At 36.8% G+C, this 24,440-nt stretch overlaps 1 protein-coding gene across 4 annotated transcripts in view; it reads right to left on the reverse strand.

Moving 5' to 3' along the window:
- Nucleotides 1-1,307: 1,307 nt before the first annotated feature.
- WNK3 (WNK lysine deficient protein kinase 3) overlaps nucleotides 1,308-24,440 on the reverse strand; it is a 162,243-nt gene continuing 139,110 nt past the window's right edge. For all 4 annotated transcript variants that reach the window (XM_074323555.2, XM_019710840.3, XM_074323556.2 and 1 more), the window contains exons 22-23: nucleotides 10,720-10,922; nucleotides 1,308-6,829 (exon numbers count right to left, since the gene is read on the reverse strand). In XM_074323555.2, the coding sequence (XP_074179656.2) occupies nucleotides 6,497-6,829; nucleotides 10,720-10,922 (536 nt within the window). In that variant the 3' untranslated portion in view covers nucleotides 1,308-6,496. The remainder of the gene's footprint in view (nucleotides 6,830-10,719; nucleotides 10,923-24,440) is intronic.

The following is a 24,440-nucleotide window of genomic DNA, read 5'->3' on the forward strand; positions in this document are numbered from 1 at the left end:
ATAAGCACTAGATAGAACATCATGAAAGATATGTAAAAAGAATACATACTGATCCTAATAATTTGATGAAAACCTATTGATTATAAATGCATTTGGATTATTTTTCATGCAGCACATCTGAGGATGGATAGCCCAGGATTTTCCCCATGAGATTTGGAGCCAGACAGACCTGGATTTGGATCCAGGCTTCATCATTTACTTAGCTGTGTTAACTTTGGTAAATTCTTTTCTCTCTCTGATCGTCAAATTTTGTCTTTAAAGTGGAGATAGTAACAGACCTAGTTTATAGGATTGTTTTGTGAATTAAAAATAACACAGGTAAAAGCCTAGCTAACACAGTAGGTACTCAGTAAATCATACCATAATGACTGTGACAATCATCGGTCATTGACAAGTGTGGAAAAGAGGTTCAACTCAAAATTTGTTGGAGTTATAAATCAAGAGTTAGCACACAGCTTGGTTAGTTTGTTCAGCCAACATAATCTACAGGACTAAACTTTTTAAAAAATCTGATAATGAAGATTTTGGTAAATGATGAGCCAGATGACTGCAGTGAATATGACAGCATTTTTTTATTATTAAATTTATTGGGGTGACATTGGTTAAAATTATATCGGTTTCAAGTGTTATATATATATTATATATATATATATATATATATATATATATATATAAAATATATATATATATAATATACATTATATATATATATACACATATATATAATATACATTATATATATACACATATATATTTATATATTAGGTTGGTGCAAAAGTAATTGCTGTTTTTGCAATTTTTAACCTTTTAAAACTCAATTATTTCTGCACTATATATACACAAAACACATCATCTGTATATTGCATTGTGTGCTCACCACCCGAAGTCAGATCTTCCGTCACCATATATTTCACCCCCTTTACCCTCATCTACCACCCCAGTGCCCCCTTAACCTCTGGTAACTACTAAACTGTCGTCTGAGTCTATGAGTTTTTGTTTGTCTTGTTCATTTGTTGCTGTCAGTTTTATATCACACATGAGTGAAGTCATACAGTTCTTGACTTGACCACTTAACACCTGTTAGAATGGCAATTATCAACTAGACAAGTAGTAACACGTGTTGGAGAGGTTGTGGGTGAAAGGGAACACTCATATACTGTTGGTGGGAATGTAAACTGGTGCAGCTGCTATGGAAGGCAGTATGGAGGTTCCTCAAAAAATTAACAATAGAATTATCATACGACCCAGCAATCCCTCTCTTGGACATCTACCCCAAAATATGACAGCATTTTAATAAGATAACATACTCATTTTAACACAACCTTTATTTTCTGTTTCAAAACAAAATTTCCAGGAAACAAAACAAAATACTTACAATGGTTGGGTAAAAATAAAATAAAAATCACAGTTTCAAAGAACAAAATAAGACAACTGCTTAAAGGCAGATCACTTGGTTTACCAAAAGAAAAGAAAAAGAAAAAAAGTTAACGTCAAGAAGGATTAAAATTAAGTTTAACAATATTCTATATAATGCTACATTCCCCAATTAAGAAAGGAGAGTTCACATATACAACTAAATGTTAAGTGTAGAGAAGTGACTGAAATTCTGCTTACTTCAAAGTAAATTATGCATGAAAGTTTATTAATTGCATAAACTTCCTGAGTGACTCCCATGCTGTGCTAGGTCTACATGCTTCATATTCATATCAAAGAAATTATAGCTTTAAATGATTGAGCATGACAGACCTTGAACAACTGCACTTTCCCATCAGTCACTATGTCTGCTGAGGGTGTGTTCTGGACCACAAACCTCAATCTGAAATCTTCAGTTATAGTGAAAAAGAACTGCAACTTAAAAAAACAAAAGTGGAAGGATGACAAGCACACATTTAGGAGTTTATTTTACACTGGCACATTTTTTTCTCAAGAGCCCAGTTTCTCTCTTCCCTTCTTGCTTGACTTGTAGCTTTTTTGTTTGAGTTTTTTTTTTTATTTAAAAGAAAACCTTCCAGAATGGGAGCTGTTGGTTTGTACACTCTTCCAGCTATCTCAGCTGAAAATAACTTCAGTAGAACCTAGTTGCTACCCCAGGCCCTTGCCTATGTTGGCTATCAAGACATGACCAATGTTTGTGTTCATCCTTCACATAGAGACTATTTCCAGAGTGACCTGAAAGCATTTGGTGCCATAAAACTTTCATACTAATTTCACTTCAAAGGGTTTTACCAATTTGAGTGTCACCATTGTACAGCCTGGACTGTTTTTTATTTAAAAAAACACAAAATACTTTCAATCTCAGAAATTAAACTTACCAAATCAATGGCCTTTCTACTTCCCCCACCTACCTTTCTGGTTCATCTCTATACCAAAAGGGTAAAAACAAGTCTGCAATAAATTATAGATTGCAAAATGAACAATCTGAGAAAATGGCCTGCACACCATCTCAAATACCTCAAATTTTTTCTGAACCAAAGAGAAGATGAAATAACTGAATCCCAAACTGATGGCAAATATACCTCAGGAATCTTCATGTGCAGGAAGCCTGAAATACAGTATTTACTACCATTAAATATTCTGTAGTGTTACACACAGTAAACATGTGAAACAAGGAACATGTGGTTTACAAACATTTGCTGAGTTTTTTGGGGGAAAAAGGAATGCATCATTTTCATCACTCAGAAAAGACAGCAAAGAAGAAAGTCAATGCTGTCCATAAACTTTAGAGATTGGATAAACAGTTACCACCAACTACAGTTCAACTAAAAGCATACAGCTATTTTAAGGTAACAAAATATCACTGCAAATATCTAGCAGTATGCTAATATATGCTGAACGACTGGCCACAGCTGTAGGATTTGTCAAATATTTCACTGTGGTAGTTAAAGCAATTTCAACCCATAGCCCTTTAGGCACACAAATAAGAAGTGCATCTCTAATAACAGATGCAAAATTACAGGCACTGGACTGTCTAATTTAGGTACTTTCTTAGCATTTGTTTACTTTACAACTAACACCTACAACTAAGTCCTATATTGCCACCAGCTGGATATATTTCTCTGCTCTCCATCCCCAAATCCCCAAAGCTTATTTCAGAGGCACAAGGCTCTCGTCGCTTAAACACACATTGGCAGCAGTGATGGTTCCTCTCATCTCACACTCATAGAGCACTGGGATGAGGAGGCAGGCCAGATTTATAACCTGAAAGAATACTGAGTGAGAATCAAGGCAAAAAAAGCAAGTTTCACAGGCAGTGTTTACTTGTGCACCCCAAAACAGCACTGAAAACGAGGTAGATAAATAAAAGTAACTGGACTGGAATTAAATCTGGGATTTTAAAATGATACATCATCCCATCATACTGTACACTCAATAAACTCTATACTCAATCCAAAAATCGCAGTGGAAAAGTGCCTTTTAAACTTTCACAGATAATTTTGCTGTCAAACCATTAGAATTAATGCTTGATATAAAATTGGCAAGAAAAGGATGAAAAACAGAAGAGATATTTGTTATATTACAGCAAATTACCTTAAATAGAGATTCAAGACTGCTACAAATATACATAGGGCTATTTTCATTAGATTTACACCAATACTGGTTTCATATTCTTATGATGTTACACCCAACTTCACAAACATAGCAGCAGGTACTTCATGATGAAATGCTCACATTGCCACATATGGAGATACAATACTATTCATCAGACTTGCACTTTGAGAAGTAAACATGGTGGCTGGACATACAGACTACCCACCAAATAAATGTTACAAGCAGGATGGTTTAATACAACCTTTTTCTCTTAAACAAGAAGGAAAATGAAAAGGACAGTTTCTGTGTTTTTTGGAAATGGGTAGAAGGCCCTTATTATACAGTAGGCTCTTTGTTAAGTAAGAAGGGAATTTTTGAGTTTTACCTCGAGAATCATTTCTGGGGAGGAAAAGTACCTCAGCAAGGATGAAAACAGCACTATTATATGATTTAGTAAAAATTATGAAATAATGAAAAACCCCTAGATAGAAAACTAGCCAATATTTACAGTCAAAGTGACTATAATCTGAATCAAACATTTAAGTAATGAGAAAAAAATAAATAAAACCCCAGTGATGTGAATAACACTGTTTTCTTCATTTTTGCACAAAATCACTTTTTCTGTATTTTTAAACTTACACATGTTATATATACATAATGTATACATAACATATATGTTAACCCAACTACTGCAGTCAGCATGGAGATAGCAGTACACTGTTCACCATCTTCAAAATTTAGAAGACTCCTTTCCAGCAAAACATCTGAAAAGTTTCTAAATATTACAAGGCACTGCAAAAGTCTGCAGGCAAACTAATGATGAATTATACATAAAACAGGTGGTGGCAAAATGTGGGACATGTGCTATAGAGCAGCCATTACTAAGTGTAACTGTGCATGTCATCCATGGAGCTTTTCTTCATCCTTGGGTACACTGTTTAAAAGGATTAGAGAAGTGATCTTAAAACCTGCAGTATTTTCATTTTACAGGTCATAAGTCTCAGTATAATCACATAAAGCTAACTCTTATAATGAAACACAAGCAATTTTAAAGAATTATGGATTTTAGGCACATTGTTTTTGTACACATGGAAAACACTGCAATGCAAGCATTTGCATTACACTAATGTCCTAAAATCACTTTAACTTGCTAACCAATATTGGAGAAGAAATTTGAAGAATCTGTACATAAGATTTAGAAAGACTCATTCAAACCAGAGTGTTTTAGGAAAAGAAAATGTGGCTTGTAGCAACAGCAATTCTCAAAATGCTGCCCTAGATGCCCCAAATGATAGCAACAGAATCTTCAGAATGGTGAATGTGATCCTCAGGTAAGCAGAATAAGACACATTTTTTTTTTTAAAAAGGGTACTGTTACAAAGTAGACTGTGCAAAAAAAAAAGTACACCCATTAAGTTTTTCTCATTAAGAACCTGGCAAGCCCATGGGGTAAAATTTTTAGAGGAATATGGAGGAAAATCTGTTAACGGAAATGTTGGGTGGTAATTTGGAATGTTTACCAGTACAGAACTCGTTATTAAGGTAAATGTGTACTAGAAACAACCTTGAAATCTTCAGAGTGAAAAGTATTTTAAACATGTATATGGGGTGGTGGTAAATACCATTTAAGAATTCTATTTGGGTTTCACAGACTGAGCATTAGGTAACTCTGTAGCCATCCTCTTAAGATTATAATTAACTTTCTTGAAAACCAAAAGTGTAAATTTTGACATTGCCTCCCCTCCTCCTATAACTGGATAAAACCCAGTAAAGTGCAACTTGACAGTGATCTCTCTCAGATTCTAAAGAGGCTGCCAAAATCACCTAAGTTCTAAAATAAGATGCTATAGATACTAACATGAAATTATAACAACTAAAAAATGGCAATCCCAACAAAAGCTAAGGGCAATTTAAATAGTATCCTTTCAGGGCCTACTATTTCACTGCAGGACAGTGTATACCCCACATCTCTTAGAACCCTGTAAAGCCAGTGTTTCGTGTGTAAGTCTCAAAACCTACAAAACCTACTGTCAAGTAAATTTCACTTCAGAAGAATGGATCAATAGAGGTGTAACTTGAATCCTCTTTGTTAGGAATACAAAGATTCCCCCACCCCAAATGAGATTCATATCAGCTGCACTATATCCCTTGCAAAAGAATGCAAGCCAAACCAGTGCCTCTCAGATGCTCAGAGACCAATGCAGTGTGCACATGAGAAACAAGGAGATAGCTGCTTTGAATTACTATTGAAATCCTTAAAGCAGTTACAGTATCTGCAGAATCAAGGAACTGTTACAGTTCTGTTTTTTTCCTTTCTCTCCGCCTCACCTAAAACAAGGCTTCATTTCTACTGCTGTGACGACGGGAAGAAAATCACATTAAAAAGGGCTCGTGGTCTATATTGGGTGGCAAAGTTATTCTAATTTAATATAGCAAAACGTTTCCTGTAGTGTTACCCTGCCTTCTTTGAAAGGTAAACCTAAGATAAACGCGTGAAGAATCCTGTAAGACTCCGGCTGTTGGAGGGTCTCACTTCATCCACGTTTGGGGAAGATCAATTTAAATAGTTCTTATATATTTTAAAGAAAAGTATCATCCACCTGCAGACAGCAGTAAAAAAATGAGGGGTTTTCAGCAATGCATGGAAAGTGTCCTGGAAATGGTAATGCTCAAGCCGAGCTTATTAAAGCATTCTGAACAGTATTTTTAAAAAATCAAGTATCAAAGAGGATAGGATTTGAAGTGAAAAAACATTTCTGTGTGCAGTGTTCCACGTACAACCTGCACGTTTCTACAGAACAATGAACTATATCAAATACTACACTGGAACAAAAAAAAAAATACAGTGGAAAGTAAACTCAAATGAGGGAAAATATGGCAGAACTCAAAAAGAAAAAAGTATAATATCTCCGGTGTCCTGAAAATAACTCTGAAAAAAATCTCCCTTTTCTTCATCATCTACTCTGTTTCATTTGGGACCAGGAGGGATCGTGGATGGATTCTGCACTGATGACGCTGGAAACGCTTGTAAATTCATTCCCGGCTGGAACGGTCCCCCGGGTTGGGTAGGAATTACTAAAGACTGTTGTGGTGTTCCTGAAATTCCTACCCATTGTACTACTGGATATCCTGGCCCCCCCACAGCATTATACTGACAAACATGGGGCATTCCGTATGATGATAATGACCCAGGAAATGAAGGGAGTGAGAGTCCTTGTGGCAAGGAGGTTGGGACAGCTCCACGGATTTGGGACAGAGAAGAAATCCACGTTGGTGTGTAGCCCATAGTAGATGGAGTATTCTAACAAAAATAAAAACAAAAGATCAGTTTATTTGGTAGATGCATTTTTACCCATCTATATTCTTCCCTATTCTTGTCTTACTATTCTCATTATTACTATGAGTGGCTACCATTCCTGCAGCACCTTGCTGTGAGCTAAGCACAGTTATCCATTATCCATAATTATCCATACCTTATCCATTTCATCTTCATAACTGCCCTGCAAGGGAGGCATTTTTAGATAAGGACACAGAAGTTCCAAATTGGTAACTCCTAACACACTAAGCAAGTTAATAGTGAGGAGAGGATTTAAACAGTTCCAGCTAACTCCAGGGCCCCTGCTAAATCTCTGTTCAGTTTAGTGTTTCCTTTCCTCATGCTAGCACTCTTCTATTTTTATTTCCTTCTGTCAGCCCCAGGAATTCTCTCATTCAGCACTACAGACAATAGCCTATCTTACTATACTACATAATTCTTTAGAGACAGAGAAGCACGATTTAGTGTGGCACAGGGGAAAGAGCCTGGCATATAGTAGGTGCTCAATAAATGTCACCTCCCTACCCCCTTCTCAGTATCTTAAATAAAATCTGACATATTCTATATTTTTGGAAATTTCAACTCAAGACAATTATGTTTTGGACAATATTGAGAAAATTTATTCCTGCCCAACTCTTCTTATCATATTGTAATATGATTATGTATATGTATACCGTGTTTCCCCGAAAATATCTGGACCATCAGCTCTAATGCATTTTTTGGAGCAAAAATTAATAAAAGCCCAGGTCCTATAGTATATTAAAATAAGAACGGGTCTTATATTAATTTTTGTTCCAAAAGACACATTAGAGCTGGTGGTCCAGCTAGGTCTTATTTTCAAGGAAACACGGTGGAGATTATTGAAATCTTATGCACATGGGAATAATAAGTCTAATGGAAATAAATAATACTCACTTAAAGGAAACCTTCGTATCAGTCCCAAATGCTTAGTTCTTCTAAACTGAACAGTGAAGCTAAAACCCTTTGAACTAAAGTTTCAAACTAAAGTTACGATAAAGGTTGTTAGCTTGACTAAAGAATGAATGACAATATCTCTTGAGGTGGGAAAAAAAACATGTATTTTAAGTTCAGCAATCCCTTCTTATCAGCGTTTTTGTTCTATTAAAGTAAAATTAAATTTATACTTCTGATTCAAAACAGCACATATTATATGATGGCATTCTTATAAAGTTATTTCCACATATCCATATACAGAAATAGAAAGATACCTGAAATGGTATTTATCTAAGTTGAGTGACAATTATTTCTGGGTGGTAGGATTTTAAAATTTGTACTTTTCTGCACTGGTTAAATTCTATAACAAACAATAACAATGTTATTTTTATTTTAAAATAAGACTGAATTGAAGATGACTTATGTTTAATCATCTCCTGGATATCTCAAAGGCATCTCAGATTCAAATGACCAAAACCAAACATACGACCTTTCCTCTACCCAAACACACTGCCTGCTCATGTTCCGCATCTTGCTGATTGGTATGATGGAGTGATAACCAGTTATACCAGCCAGAAACCTAACCCCGACACCTCCCCTCTGCCGTACATCTGCTGCATCACTAAATATGGTCCATTTTATCTCTTAAATACTTCTTGGAATCTGTTCACTTCTCTTTATGTAAATTCCTCTTTATCTGAACTACTGTGACTAATTCTTAAAGTTGGTCTACCAACATCTACCCTTACCCCTAATAATCCTTTCTTCTTGCTTTAAGTCAGAAGTGATATTTTCAAAAAGCAAATCTGATCATGTCAACCTTAGGGCTTCAATGGCTATCCATATTCCTTTAAAATAAAGACAAAGTTCCTTATCATCACCACCCACTTCTGACTTCCTTAGACTCACTACGTACCAACTCTTCTCTGCTCTGTTCACTTCAGCCAAACTGCCTACTTTCAGTCCCTTCATGCTCCCTTTCCCCATACAGGGCTTTTGCTCATGCTGTCCTTTCTGCTTGGAATCATGTTCCCTCTACTTTGCACCCAGTTAACACCTTCTCATCCTTCAGATCTCTGCTCAATCATTGTTTTCTCAGGGAAGCTTTCCTTGACTTCCCTCTACTAGGTCAAATGTCCCTTACTGTATAGTATCCTATATCGCTCCTTTGTAGTCCTTATTAAGGCTGGAATTTTTTGTTTATTTATACAAGTCTGTTCATGTCTAACTGTCCCACCAGACTGTAAGTTTTATGAGTATAAGGAACATAACTGTTTTTGTTCATCAAACCCAGTGCCTAGCAGAGGACTTGGAACATAGTAAAGGACCTGGCACATAATCATGACAACATTTTTTATGTAAGGCTTCAGAACAGTAACATGCAAGAACATTCGATAGTGAGATGGACTCCCCACACAAGGATATAAGCATCTGAACCTAGGCAACTTTATAAGCATTACCTCATTTAATCCTCACAGCAATCCTGCAGGGCAGGTAGGTATTACCCGTCTTAAAGACATGAAAATTGAGGCACAAATCACATGTCTAAAGTCACACAACTTGTAAATGACTGAGCTAACACTGGAACGCAAGTCTGTTTAAAGACCTTCACCACCTTCATTGATTCTCCATTTTTTACTCACTCTTCCTCCAAGCACCCTCCAGTATACTGCAATAAACCACCCTCCTACTAGTCAATGAAAACTTCCATTCACAAAGGACTCAGAGGATGTCTCATATTCATACCTTGAAATTTGCCTCGAAAGGATTTCAATTTTTACAGTAGTGATACTATCTGTGTATAAATTGGTGCCAGAATAAGATAAATATACAAAGCCTCCAAACTGATAAACTGCGTATAAGTTTGGGAAATCTTGGCTTTCTAAAATTTTTCTTCAACGTTAACACTAAATGTATTTTCAGACTTTCTTTACCAAACTATATGCAATGACTATATATACACACAGATATGTGTACACAGACATAACAGACACACACATACACACAGAGATATATCTCTTTCAGTTACGAGGGTTCAGATTCTAAGTTCTGATCCACATTTTAATAGATTTATTCGTTTTGAAAAAATAATACTTACAGAAAAGTACAAAGGCCCAAATTCCACCATCTAGCCTTGTGTTAATGGCTTTTCATATTTCTATGCATATACACATATATCTAATATATACAATTACATGTAAATACTATATACTATTCTATAAAAGCCTGTATTCTCTCCATTCCAGAATGCATTGTGGACATCTTTCTACATTTCAACTGCACGTATACCTGACTAGGGCCATATGCAATTAACTAAGTATCTTGTCCATAAACTTAAGATACGTTTTATAATATTCTAGCTTAAAAAGCTTTATAATTCTTTTTCATACTGAACAAATAAGATCATTTACTGGCTCTAAGAATACTGACGTACAACATAACATAGCTTTTTCTCAACCTCTTCTTGCACCACAGGATGGAATTAACTAACCCTCTCTCAAGATTATTTCTTTTTTAATACTTGATGGCTTTTTTTTTCATCTATAATAGTCTAAAACAAGGGTCAGCAATCGAAGACCTGCCACCTCTTTTTGCAAATCGAGTTTTAATGGCACACAGCCATGCCCATTGATGTATGTACTGTCTATGTCTGCTTTTGCATTACAATGACAGATTTGAGTAGTTGCAACTGCATGGCTTGAAAATATTTACTAACTGGTCCCGTCCCAGAAAAAAGTTTGTTGACTCGCAGTCTAAAAGATAATTTGCTCAAAGACATAATTAATCTAGACAAGGATACAAGTCTACATGTTGTGAAGTCACACCGCACTCTCATAGCGACTGTAACCATAGGCTGAAGTGAACCAACGTTTATGGTTTCAGTTCTCATCAATAAACAGGATGGGATATAAACGACTTACATCATATACTCTGTTCCAGTTGTCTGTCTCTTGTTTGTGTCGACTCTGTTTAAGTTGGTTTAAACTTGGCTTTATAAGAGAATTTCCTACTGTTTCCTTTGTCCAGTCATCCACCAGTTTGTGTAAGTCATCTGTGAACATCCCCTTTTTACTAGCTGGAGGTTGCCGGCGTGATGCTGCATTACCCTCCACACACTGTACATCTATAAGAAAAAACAGAGAGACCATGAGAAGGAATTAAAATTGATAAATACTCTTCTTTGGACAACAATGCAGTTGACAGAACTACACATAGGGTACAGAGTAACCAGATATTTCAGTTTATCTAGGGCAGTTCTGGTTTAAAGCTGTTGTCCTGGAGTAATTATTAACAGTATCCCTTTCACTCTCAAAACTTTCCTCTTGTTTGGATGGCAAATTATATGGTCACCTAGGGTATAAGTCAAATATATCAAGTTATTATCAAATATAATAAATAGTATCTCTAAAAAATTAGTATAAACCTTAATCTTTTCATCAGTTTCCTCCGATAGATACTTAGAAGAGTTTTAAAAAACCATCACAGGGGAACATTTGCGGTCTTGCGCCCCCACATATGTTGTCCGTTTGGTTCAAATAAACTCTTATAAAAAATCTTTACGGGTTTGGACATTTCTTATGTTGGTATTTACTTGGCTCAGTCAGCAGGATTTCAAAGAAGCCCACCCCAGTGTCACCCTGTGGACTTGGACCTCGTGTTAGGTACAAGCAAGGGCCCACTGTGCCCCAGCAGCTCTCTGCTCTGCACTGGGTATACTGGGGAGTCTTCTCTCAGAAGGCTCTGGGACTCCTTACCTTAAGTACTAGGCCATAGCTTTATTTAAGCTGCTCTTAGAAAATCCTCCAGGTGGATAAGGGTTGAGATAACCCAGGTAAAGGAAAGAAAAAAATGGGTTGCTGTTTCTAATTTTGGCTTTTTAATTGGACTGCTTACAGAGAGTCTGAACAAAATCTTTTCTGGTTAAATGAGATACTGAACTGTCTTTAGTTCCGAAAGAGAAAGGACATTTCCTCAACTGGAATAGCCAAATGATGGTAGTTGTTCAGATCCCCGAATCCAGACTGGCACAGATGGGTGCCGGGAGTCATCTAATGCAGTAACGCAGCCGATCCTGGAGAAGCCAGCAGGAGCCCCGAAGAGAGGGGCAGGGTGCTCTGGAATGGGTGGAGAGAGAGAGAGAGAGAGAGAGAGAGAGAGAGAGAGAGAGAGAGACAGAGACAGAGACAGAGACAGAGAGACAGAGACAGAGACAGAGAGAGGCCCATGTCTTGGAAAGCATCAGTTCCAGAGGTGTCCAGTAAGCTCTTGCTGGCCTTTGCTGAGGTATTCTTAGGTGACTACGAATCTTTGTGGGGTTGCCTGAGGAAAAATTTTCCTCTAGGGCGTAAAGCAGTCTTATAGGGATATCCACAGCATTTGGCTCTACTGGAGACATTCACATAAAGGTTTTTGTGTGTTTTTTTCCTACAAATGTTTTTAAACTCTGCAGATCTCAAAGAAACAATGGTCACAGAATGTTAAAAGTAGGAAGAACCTTAGAAGTCTAATCTAAACCACTTGTTTTATAATGGGGAAATGAGGTCCAGGAAAAGTAAATTGACATGACTGAGTTTTTACAGTTACCAGTGTAACTGCACATGAACTTCATTTCTTTAGCATGCATTCTGCTCTAATCCAAGCTAGCTTTGTTTAGCCCACAGAACTATGACTCACTTGCATGCTTTCCCCCAGGTCCTCCCACCTGTAGGTATACTGTATATCCACTCCTTTTAATCACTAAGCCCTTAGGATATTAGGTTCAGGTCAGCATCAAACTCACTTAAGAATAAAGCTTCAGGTCTATCAACCACAAACAAGACACCATAACCAAACATCAAATTAGAATAAGGTTTTAGTCCAAGACAACACCTTGACTTCAGTTATGTTTCAGCTCCGGACTCATGAAAGGAGAACGGCCCATGGACTTTATCCCTGGAAACCAGACCGAACAATGCCATTACTGACACCAGGACCTGAAGCCATGACGAATTTCTCCCTGCCTTAGCCCCAACCAGTCAGTAGAGCCCATGACCCCAACCCCCATAGCTCATCTTGGCACCAACTCCTTAAATAAACCTTTTCTTTCTTTACTGCAAACTCATGCCAGTCTTTTTTTGGGGGGGCCTAGGTTACACGCAGGCAAGGAGACCCTTTGAGTCTGCAGTAACACAAGCAGAGCCAGGCCTGAACCTAGAAAGCCTAGACAAGGACTCATTCTCTTTTCAGTATACCACACTAACTTGCAACAACTTCAGAAAACTAGAATCTCATTTAATTTTTTTAACTGGTATTTCTGTTTGTCAATGATAAAAAGAACGTGTGTCTAGACAGCAGAAACAAGGATGCAGATGGTTTGTGAGCTACATGAGGTCTGGAGCACAAGATGTCCAAATAGAAGAACAAAATCAATTATAGGTGTCCCCATCAGTGAAGTTTCCTAACCTGAACAGCACACTGTCTTTGAATTATTTAGCACTATTATACAAGCTTACTAAATCATTCTCATAGAAAAGATTCCTAAAGTTCCAATTACTCTGACTGATTACAAACCAAAACTGCCAGAGTGGGTCTAAAATGAATTTTAGGAAATACAGTTGTGAAGTTGAAGCACAATAACATTCCAGGGATTTATTTAAATAAGCATGTGAAAATTTCTTGTATATTTGCTATGGTACATTTTTCAATTGTGAAAACATACAGAATATGCAAAAGATAATGCAAGAAGCCTCCACATTAACACTTTCAAAGTACTTTTCTTTCTTTGAAACCTAATAATAGGCCTGTGAGATATATACTATATATATATATATATATATATATATATATATATATATATATATTCAGAGTACTTTTCTTTCTTTGAAACCTAATAATAGGCCTGTGAGATATATATCATATATATATATATATATATATATATATATATATATATATATATATTCATCAGCTATCACTCGGTTTTTTAGATGGGAAGACGGGGATCCAGAAGGAAATCAGCCAGGGTTATATACGGGACTAGAACCCAGATATCCTAACTGTTAGGTCAGTGTGCTTTCCATTGTACCACGCCAAGCCATCCAATAAACTGGGAAATGGATGAGGAAATTGTTTAATAAGGAGGAACATGAAAATCTCACTGACTGCTTATACACAGTCTGTGATTCTCTATGAATCCTGTACTACTGAAAACTTAAGACTCAAGGAAATTATATATTAAATGGGAACATATTAGTAAAAAAATGCTTAAGAAAGAAGAGCTTGATGAATTACTTGGAACATATTCACATATACAAAGTGTTTTATAAAACTAAGGTTTCCTAATTTTGGGCCACTATGATGTGCCAAAATGACACCAATCTTGTTGTAACTCCTACTTTTCTAAGACTTAAAACCAAAAGATACACGTCAGTCTATAATAAAAATATCATTCTTCTGGTTATCTTTCTGCAAATTCATCTAATCCTATGCCATCTCCAGTGAAGGAACAAATACTGTGTTTCCCCGAAAACAAGACCTAGCCAGACCAGCAGCCTGTAATGGGTCTTTTGGACCAAAAATTAATATAACACCCAGTCTTATTTTAATATAAGACCTGGTCTTATATAAGATCGGATATAATATAATATGATATAATATAATATAATACCGGGTCTTATATTAATTTTTGCTCCAAAAGATGCATTAGAGCTAATTGTCCGGCTAGGTTTTATTTTCGGTGAAAACACGGTATCTCATTTATTAAGCTTAAATATATAATTATGTGTTAGATCAGATACATCATCTTATACCAAACTGTAGCACAGACCATCTGTGACAGTTGCCAAGTTTTTGTTTGTTTGTTTTTTTAAGTATGGAAGAAAAACCTAATGCAAACCCTCCATTTCATCAAACTGTTATATTCTTTTTCCCAAATAAATCTTGCATTTTAACATTTTATGCCTTTATATCATGTATTTCTATTAACAGTACTGTTCCCACTCCACTTCATCAATTTTAATCCTGTCCGTTTATTCTTCAAAGCTAAGTCAAATCCTACCTCCCGTATGAAGCAGTCTCAGACCACTATCACCCTGGATGATCTTCCATTGCCTCTTCTCAACCCACTGCAGACACAATTTCTGGTGCTGGGAGGCAACTCAGTATAACCGCAAGAGCCAAGGCTTTGGAGTCAGACAGATTTGGATTCTCTCTCTTATGAATCGAGTTCCTAGGGAAGTTGCTTAACCTCATTAACTTTAGTCTCCTTGTTTATAAGAGACAGGCACTAATTTCTACCTACCTTAGCGTTGTTTAGAGGATTGAGTTTATGTAATGCACTTATATTTCAGGATCCCCAAGACCTCTCACAGATTCATGGATTCAACAGAAGGTCTCACAGTTCTCAGCATATAGTTACATTCATGTACATCATAACAAAAGGTGGCACGATAAGATCGGCAAGGGAAAAAGACAAAGGAGTCTAGAGAAATTTGTGCACAGAATTCCTTATGCTCTCTTTCTATCATGAGGGGACACACTTGAGTATGCTCCTTTCTCTCAGAAACAAAAAAAATGTAGCAACACATATGCAAATTTCTGGCCAGGAAAGCCCATTAGAGACTCAGTGGTTTTTATTGGGGACTAGTCACGTAGTAACCTTCTACCTAGCATATACCCAAATTCCAGACTCTAAGAAGGTAAACAGGTGTTCAGCGTAAATCACATTATTTGCACCAACAAGCTAGGCAAAGTGAACTACACTTATCAGTTAGGGAAGAGAGTGAAACCAAGTTCATACACATCAGCCAAGAGCAAGCTTTGCAAGCAGATCTTTCTAAAAATAGCAGTTTTGTGCCTGGTATGTTAACTCTTTTCTGCATAGCTTATCACGGTACTCATAAGGTACACTACACACCTACACTGTGGATACCATTATACTGCAATACCACGAGTTCGTGTTTCTCACAAAATAGGTGTAATTATGGGCAGTGAGGAGCGGATGTGAATCTCTGTATGTATGTTAAGGCAGTGCTTCTTAAAATGTGTTCTGTGAAAAGTGGGTTGTCTGTTAAAACTGTTTTGGGAAATGCTGTATATTATTTCCTTTCTTAGAAATCCTCAATTTGTATTAGCACATTAAAGGATTTAAGAGGTTCTACAGTGAAAAAATTTGGTTTTTATGATTGAATCCTGCATTTCTCATTTGACCATGCAACACCTATTAACTCTTTGCTGACAGTTTATGAAATGCTGCACTACAGCCAACTAATATATCCACCAATTTAGGCCAAATGGGAAAATATGAAATGTCAGCAAGTTTGGAAAAAGAGATATTAGAATTAGAAATATGAAATCACCTGCTCCTGTGCTAAGCAGTAAAGTGACAAAACCAGTAGAAGGTATGTATAGAGAACCCTATCTTGGCAAACTTGGCCTTGATAAATTCTTAAAAGAAAGAAAAAAATGAAGATAATTTAGTTCCCACTTAATAAGATAATATTTTTATATTAAGTCTGGTTAGGAACCCATATAAACATATTAATAAGTTAATTTAACAAAAGTACAGTAGACAGATACTAAATGCTAGAAAATTTCGGGCTTTCACCATGACAGAGTGAGGAGATTATTGAATCCTCTCCCCCAAAAGCATTATTAAAACTGGACAAATCTCTCGAAAATAACCTTACAGTAATATGGAATTTGTACAAAGGCATACAACAAAATCAGAAGCATTTATTCATGATTACTCCTTAACTTCAGGGAAGAACTAACTGTGCAATCTGTGGTGTTTTTGTCCAGGATTGCTCTTGTCACCCCCTGCCGCAGCTCTTTCTGCCCAGAAATTCAACCAAGATAGGGAAGGCTAAGAAAACAGTAAGTTTCACTGACAGCGCCACCGCCATAGGAAAGTCACTTGATTTGGAGCTTTAGAAGTAGTGACTCTGTTAACCTGAAGTTAAGAGGGAGACCTGGGAGGTGAGACAGCCATCGGGGACTTGATCAATTCTCCACATATCTCAAGTTGACTGGAAAATCATCACATACACAGTATAGACTTGAGGGCCCAAAACATACACACATCACTGGCTTACAGAGTCTGAACATGCAAAGAGGAGGCAGAAGAGATCTCAGGGGAAAATAAAAGCTGGGTCAGACTAGAATACGGCGTCAAGTTTGAATGAGCTTTCTGGCCTATACACAGATTCATCAGCAGAAAGTGGAGGCCCTTCTGGCTTCAGGTGTTTAAGTGCAACCTCTGACTGAACACTAAACAATGCAGATATATGGGCCACTCCCAGGAAACTAGGTTTAAAAGTAAAAACTAGGATACAAAATTAAGCAGAGATGTTAGTGGCTACACACTACAGGGAACACAGGCTTCATATATTTAGTCCATCAATAAAAGCTAAATAGAATGCATGGAGAAGCTATTTGAGCATTCTGAATAGTAAACAGTAGCAGGCAACTAGGGAATAAGACAAAAATTCAAAGAACCTACCCCCAAAAAGAGTGAGTTTACCAATTTTACCTATCTGGTATCCCATGGCTAAACTAGATGTGGGTACCAGGGTGTTCAAAGAGAGATCTCCAGAGGAAATCCTCTACTTCTGGCATGAGAAATGGAAAAGGGAACTTCTAAAGCTCTTGTAAGTACAGAACTCTGTTTTTTTTCTTATTTTCCCCATACTCTTTCCCCTGACTCCCAAGGAATCTTGTGGTGGCAGAGTCCAGAGCCACAGTGGAAGCTCCTAGAAACCAAATTCTAAAGAAGAGGATCCCTCCTCCCTGATTAGTGGAGCTATGGTCCTATGAGGGTGAGGACAATCACTGTTTACTGTTCTCTCTAATCTCCCAAAGGTTGGTCCTGGACATGTGCATAGTGGTAGATTAAAAAGATTAACGAAAATCCCAGATTTCTGGCTGAGGAACAGAAAAAGGAGTCACTGGGACTCAGAAAGTACTAGAGATATTGCAGGGAAGGAGGAAATGAGAAGTTATTTTTGAACTCCTGGGTTTACCACTAAGCGGCACATACGTGAATCTGATCCTATTTGGCATATCTAAGATCTGAGAACTGCATTAACAGACAACTGCCCAAGAATGAGACTGACCACTGGGAGACCCACGTGTGGGGCAGCTCTGAAGAGCACTACAGAGGAAATGCAACTGAACTGACATTGGAACAACAAACCAGAGGAGACAGGTTGGCACTCATAAGGTAAAAATAACTGAGTTAATTACTTCCTGTAATGAAAACATCAACATCTACAGAGGATTTTAAAAACACACCAGAGTCTCATAACAGAATATCAAAATGTGCAGAATAAAATCTAGCATGACTTGGCATACACAGAACCAGGACAATTTCAACTTATATGGGGAAACACAATCAACAAACACTAATTCAAGGATGATGAAGATGTTGGAATCATCTGACAAACACTTTAAAACAGGTATTATAAATTGCTAGTAGTCACAAAAAATAAGTAGTCATAAAACTACTGAAACTAATGATAAAAATAAAAAGTCTCAGCAAAGACATAAATATAGAGAAGAAGATGAATGAAATTTGAGAACCAAAAAATACAACAAAAACCCTCCTTGGATGAACTCAATAACAGAATGGAGATGACAGAAGAAAATTCAATTTTAACAGAAATAAATAAGATTACAAAATAAATATGAATGGAAACTAAGGAAAACGTATGGGACAATAGCAAAAGGTTTAAAATTTGTATCATCAGAGTCTCAGAAGGTGAATGAAAAAAACAGTGTGATAAGAAAAAAATATTTGAAGAAAACTTCCTGAATTTGTCAAAGGACATAAACCTACATATTCAAGAAGCTCAGTGAATCAATAGGAATACACACAAAGAAAGTGGTGCCTATGTAGTAATAATTGCTTAAAATTAAAGAGAAGAAAAAATTTTGAAAGCAACCAGAGAAAAACAATGCATTTCATGTAGGAAAACAATGATTTAAATATCTGTGGATTTTTCGTCACAAACCATTGAAGACAGAAAGAAGTGGCATAGTATTTTTGAAATACTAAAAGATATCTGTGCACTCAGAAATCTATATTGAGCAAAAATATTCTTTAGTAGTGAAGGTGAAAAAAGACATTCTTAGATGAAAAAGGTATGAAAATTTGTCAACAGTAGTCCTGCTCTGAAAGAATAACTGAATGAAGACCTTCAAACAGAGGGAAATTATGCCAGTGGGAAACATGAAAGAGCAGGAATGAAGAACACAAACAGAAATAATAATAGATATCTATGTAAATGTATTCTGCTTTTGAGTTCTGAAACTGAAGCAAAAATAAAAATTATAACACTGTGTGATGGAGTTTTCCACATATGTATATGTAATACATAAGGCAAGTATAAAGAAGAAACCTAAATGGACATAAAGTATCCACATTCCTACTGAAATGGTAAAAGACTGGCTTTTCAGTAGACTGAAAAGATAAGTATGAATATTATAATCCTAAGAACAACCATTAAAAATATACAAGGAAATGTAGAAAAAACATAATAGATGAATCAAAATGGAATACTAATATATATTTAAAAATCAAACGGAGGTAGGAAAGGATAAAAAATGGAATAAAAAAACAACAATTATGCTAAGCAAAATAAGTCACACAGAAAAAGTCGAGAACCATATGATTTCACTGATATGTGGAATATAAAACTGAAAAGAACAAAAGAAGAAGACAAACACACAAAAACTCATAGACACAGACAATAGTTTAGTGGTTAACAGAGGGTAAGGGGGAAGGAGGGTGGTAGATGAAACTAAACGGGATCAAATATATGGCGATACTGACGCTGGGTGGTGAATACAAAATGCAATATACAGATGACGTATTACAGAATTGTACACCTGAAACCTATGTAACTTTACCACTCACTGTCACCCCAATAAACATTAATTAAACACAAAACAGAACAAACAGAAGACAGATTTAAAATACGGTAGACCAAAATACAAACATATCAATCATTACATTAAATGTAAATGCTTTAAAAAGAATTGAAAGAGAGAGATTGCCAGAATGGGTATATTTTTAAACATGATCATAAGCTGTCTCACTTCAAGTATAATTATATAGGCAGGTTAAAAATAAAAAGATGAAAAAGATACACCATGCAAACACTAACCAAAGGAAAGGTGACATGAGTATTTAATACCAGATACAGTAGACATCAAAGCAAACAAAAATAAGAATAAAGATGGACACTAAATGATAAAAGGGTCAATTCACCAAGAATACACAACAATGTTAAATTTATGTACAACTAACAAAATAGCACAAAATACATCAGGCAAAAATTGACAGAACTGAAAGAAGAAATGAACATATCTACAATATTCTCTCAGTAAACACAAGTAGTAGACAGCAATCGAACAAGGATGCAGAATAACTGAACAATACCATTCACACATCTATATCTAACTTAGATTTATAGACCAAGCAACAACAGGGCATACGTAATTTTGAAATGCACATGAAACATTCATGAAAATAGACCACATCCTGGCTCATAAAACCAACCTTAACAAATTGAGAGGAATCAAAACCATGAAAAATATATTCTCTGGAGCGGCCGAATGGCTCAGTTGGTTAGGGCGTGAGCTCTGAACAACAGGTTTGCTGGTTCGATTCCCACATGTGCCACTGAGCTGTGCCCTCCACAACCAGATTGACGACAATGAACTGCCACTGAGCTTCTGGAGGGGCGGCCAGATGGCTCAGCTGGTTAGAGTGCAAGCTCTGAACAACAAGGTTGCCAGTTAAATTCCCATATGGGATGGTGAGCTGCGCCCCCTGCAACTAAAGATTGAAAATGGTGACTGGACTTGGAGCTGAGCTGCGCCATCCACAACTAGATTGAAAGACAACATGTTGGAGTTGAAGGGCCCTGGAGAAACACACTGTCCCTCAATATTCGCCCCCAAAATTAAATATATACATATACATATACATATACATATTTATATATATATATATATATTCTCTGATCATAATGAAATTGAAGTACAAATTAGTAACAAAGAGACAACAAGAAAAACCTCAATGGGAATGCAGACTGGTGCAGACATTATGGAAGGCAGTGTGGAGGTTCCTCAAAAAATTACGAATAGAATTACCATATGACCCAGCAATCCCTCTCCTGGGTATCTACCCAAAAAATCTGAAAACATTTATAGATAAAGACACATGTGCTCCAAGGTTCATTGCAGCTTTGTTTACGGTGGCCAAGACATGGAAACAACCAAAATGTCCTCCGATAGATGAATGATTAAGAAGTTGTGGTATATATACACAATGGAATACTATTCGGCGGTAAGAAAAGATGATATAGGAACATTTGTGACAACATGGATGGATCTTGAGAGTGTAATGCTGAGCGAAATAAGTCAGACAGAAAAAGCAGAGAACCATGTGATTTCACTGATATGTGGTATATAAACCAAAAACAACAAAAGAACAAGACAAACAAATGAGAAACAGAAACTCATAGACACAGACAATAGTTTAGTGGTTACCAGAGGGTAAGGGGGGTGGGGGGTGGGAGATGAGGGTAAGTGGGATCAAATATATGGTGATGGAAGGAGAACTGACTCTGGGTGATGAACACACAATGGGATTTATAGATGATGTAATACAGAATTGTACACCTGAAATCTATGTAATTTTACTAACAATTGTCAGCCCAATAAATTAAAAAAAAAAACAACCTCAAAAAACTTGGATACTAAACAATACACAACCAAGTGAACCATGGAACAAAGAAAAAGTCTCATAGGAAATAAGAAAAAATTTCTTCCCAGACAAGAAAAAGCTAAAAGAATTCATCACCACAAAACCAGTATTATAAGAAATGTTAAAGAGACATCTTTAAGAAGATTAAAAATATGAATAAAATAGAAATAACTATACACCCATCAATAATTAAATGTGAATAGATTAAACCCTCCAATAAAAGACATAGGGTGGCAGAATGGATAAAAAAACAAGACGCATACATATGCTGCCTACAAGAGACCCACTTCAGATTGAAAAACACAACAGATTGAAAGTAAAGGAACAAGAAACATCTTGCAAAAGTAAATGAAAAAAACAGCTGGGGTAGCAACACTTACATCAGACAAAACAGACTTTAAAACAAAGGCTATAACAAGAGACAAAGAAGGACACTACATAATGATAAAGGGATCAATCCAAGATGATATAGCCCTTGTAAACATTTATGTACCCACCACAGGAGTACCTAAATTTATAAAGCAAATATTGACAAGCATAAAGGGTGAGACTGACAGAAATAAAGAAATTATAGGAGATTTTAACACCCCACTGACATCAATGGATAGATCCTCCAGACAGAAAATCAATAATCAATAAAGAAACAGCAGCCTTAAAAACACACACTAGGGCCGGCTGGTGGCTTAGGAGGTTGGAGCACCGTGCTCCCAGCCCATTTCGCAAGGAGCTGGTCCTTGCGAAGGAGAATTCGCAAGGAGAATTCGCTGGTTCTATTCCCACATGGGCCAGCAAGCTGCGCCCTCTACAGCTAAGATTGTGAACAATGGCTCTCCCTGGAGGTGGGTGCCATGACCAGCTGGAAGTCGGCGTGAGCTGCGGGGAGCTGCGGTGTGCTACCATGGGTTGTTGTGTGCTGCCATGGGCTACCGTGTGCTACCAAGCGCAGCTGGCGGCCTGCGTGATCGGCCGGCAGCCATCGTGAGCAGCCGGCAGCCAGGAGAGCTGCCATGAGCTGCTGTGAGCTGCGCACCCTGCAACTAAAGATTGAAAATGGTGACTGGACCGACGACCGGGGACCAACTACCTCAGCCGTGGGGAGCGTAAGGCTCATAATGCCAACATGGGCCAGGGAGCTGTGTCCTACACAGCTAAACTGAGAAACAACAGCTTGAACCGGAGTGTGGAGGCTGGGGAGGCAGAAGAAGGGGGGGAAAAATCACACACTAGTCCAGATGGTAATTTGGATATTTTTAGAGCATTTCACCCCAAAGGAGCAGAATATACATTCTTTTCAAGCGCAAATGGAACATTTTCAAAGATAGACTACATGTTTAGCCACAAAACAAGTTTACATAAATTTAAAAAGACTGAAATCATAACAAGCATCTTCTCTGACCACAATGGTATGAAACTAGATATCAATTACAAGAAGAAAACTGAAAAACATACACACACGGAGGCTAAATAACATGCTACTAAACAATGAGTGGGTCTACAGTGATATCAAGGAAGACATCAAACGATCCTTTGGGACAATTAAAATGAAGACATAAGGTCCCAACATCTTGGGATACAACGAAAACAGTCCTAAGAAGAAAATTCACAATACAGGCCTACCTCAAGAAACAAGAAAAACCTCAAATAAACAATGTAATGTTGCACTTAAAGGACCTAGAAAAAGAACAGCAAACAAAGCCCAAAGTGCATAGAAGGAAGGAAATAACAAAGAGCAGAAATAAACAACATAGAGTCTAAAAGAACAGTATAAACGATCAATGACCAAGAGCTGGTTCTTTGAAAAGATAAACAAAACTAATAAACCTTTAACCAGACTCAATAAAAAAACAGAGGATCCAAATAAATAAAATCAGAAATGCAAGAGAAGTGAAAACTGACACAACAGAAATACAAAGGATTGTAAGAAAACACAAAGAACTCATACAACTCAACACCAAAAAGCAAACAATCCAATTAAAAAATAGGTGGAGGACATGAACAGACACTTCTTCCAAGAAGACAAACAGCTAACAGATATATGAAAAAATGCTCAACATCACTAATCATCAGAGAAATGCAAATCAAAACCACAATGAGATATCACCTCACCCCAGTCAGAATGGCTGTCATCAACAAGACAAGTAATAGCAAGTGTTAGAGAGGCTGTGGAGAAAAAGGAACCCTCATACACTGTTGGTGGGAATGTAAACTGGTACAGCCAACTAAGAAAACAGTATGGAGGAGCCTCAAAAAATTAAGAGTAGAATTACCATACAAACCAGCAATCCCTCTCCTGGGTATCTACCCAAAAAATCTGAAAACATTTATCTGTAAAGATGTATGTACCCCCATGTTCACTGCAGCATTATTCACGGTGGCCAAGACATGGAAATAACCAAGGTGTCCTTCGATAGATGAATGGATAAAGAAGATGTGGTATATATACACAGTGGAATACTATTTTGCCATAAGAAAAGATGAAATACTGCCATTTGCGACAACATGGATGGATCTTGAGATTATAATGCTAAGTGAAATAACTCAGACAGAAAACATCAAGAATCATATCACTTCACTCATATGTGGGATATAAAACTGAAAGCAACAAATGAACAAGACAAACAAGCAAAAACTCATAGACACAGACAACACTTTAGTGGTTACCAGAGGCTAAAGGGGGACGGGGGGTGGTAGAAGAAAGTAAAGGGGGTTAAATATATGGTGATGAAGGGGGAACTGACTCTGGGTGGTGAACACACAATGCAATATATAGATGATGTATTATAGAACTGTACACTTGAAACCTATATAATTTTACTAACCAATGGTACCACAACAAATTTAATAAAATTTTAAAAATAAATAAGGAAAATATATTACAAATAATTATTTGCC

Source organism: Rhinolophus sinicus, chromosome 18, assembly GCF_057876585.1.
Source record: "Rhinolophus sinicus isolate RSI-liver-muscle chromosome 18, RSI-T2T, whole genome shotgun sequence".
In the NCBI taxonomy this organism is placed as follows: domain Eukaryota; kingdom Metazoa; phylum Chordata; class Mammalia; order Chiroptera; family Rhinolophidae; genus Rhinolophus; species Rhinolophus sinicus.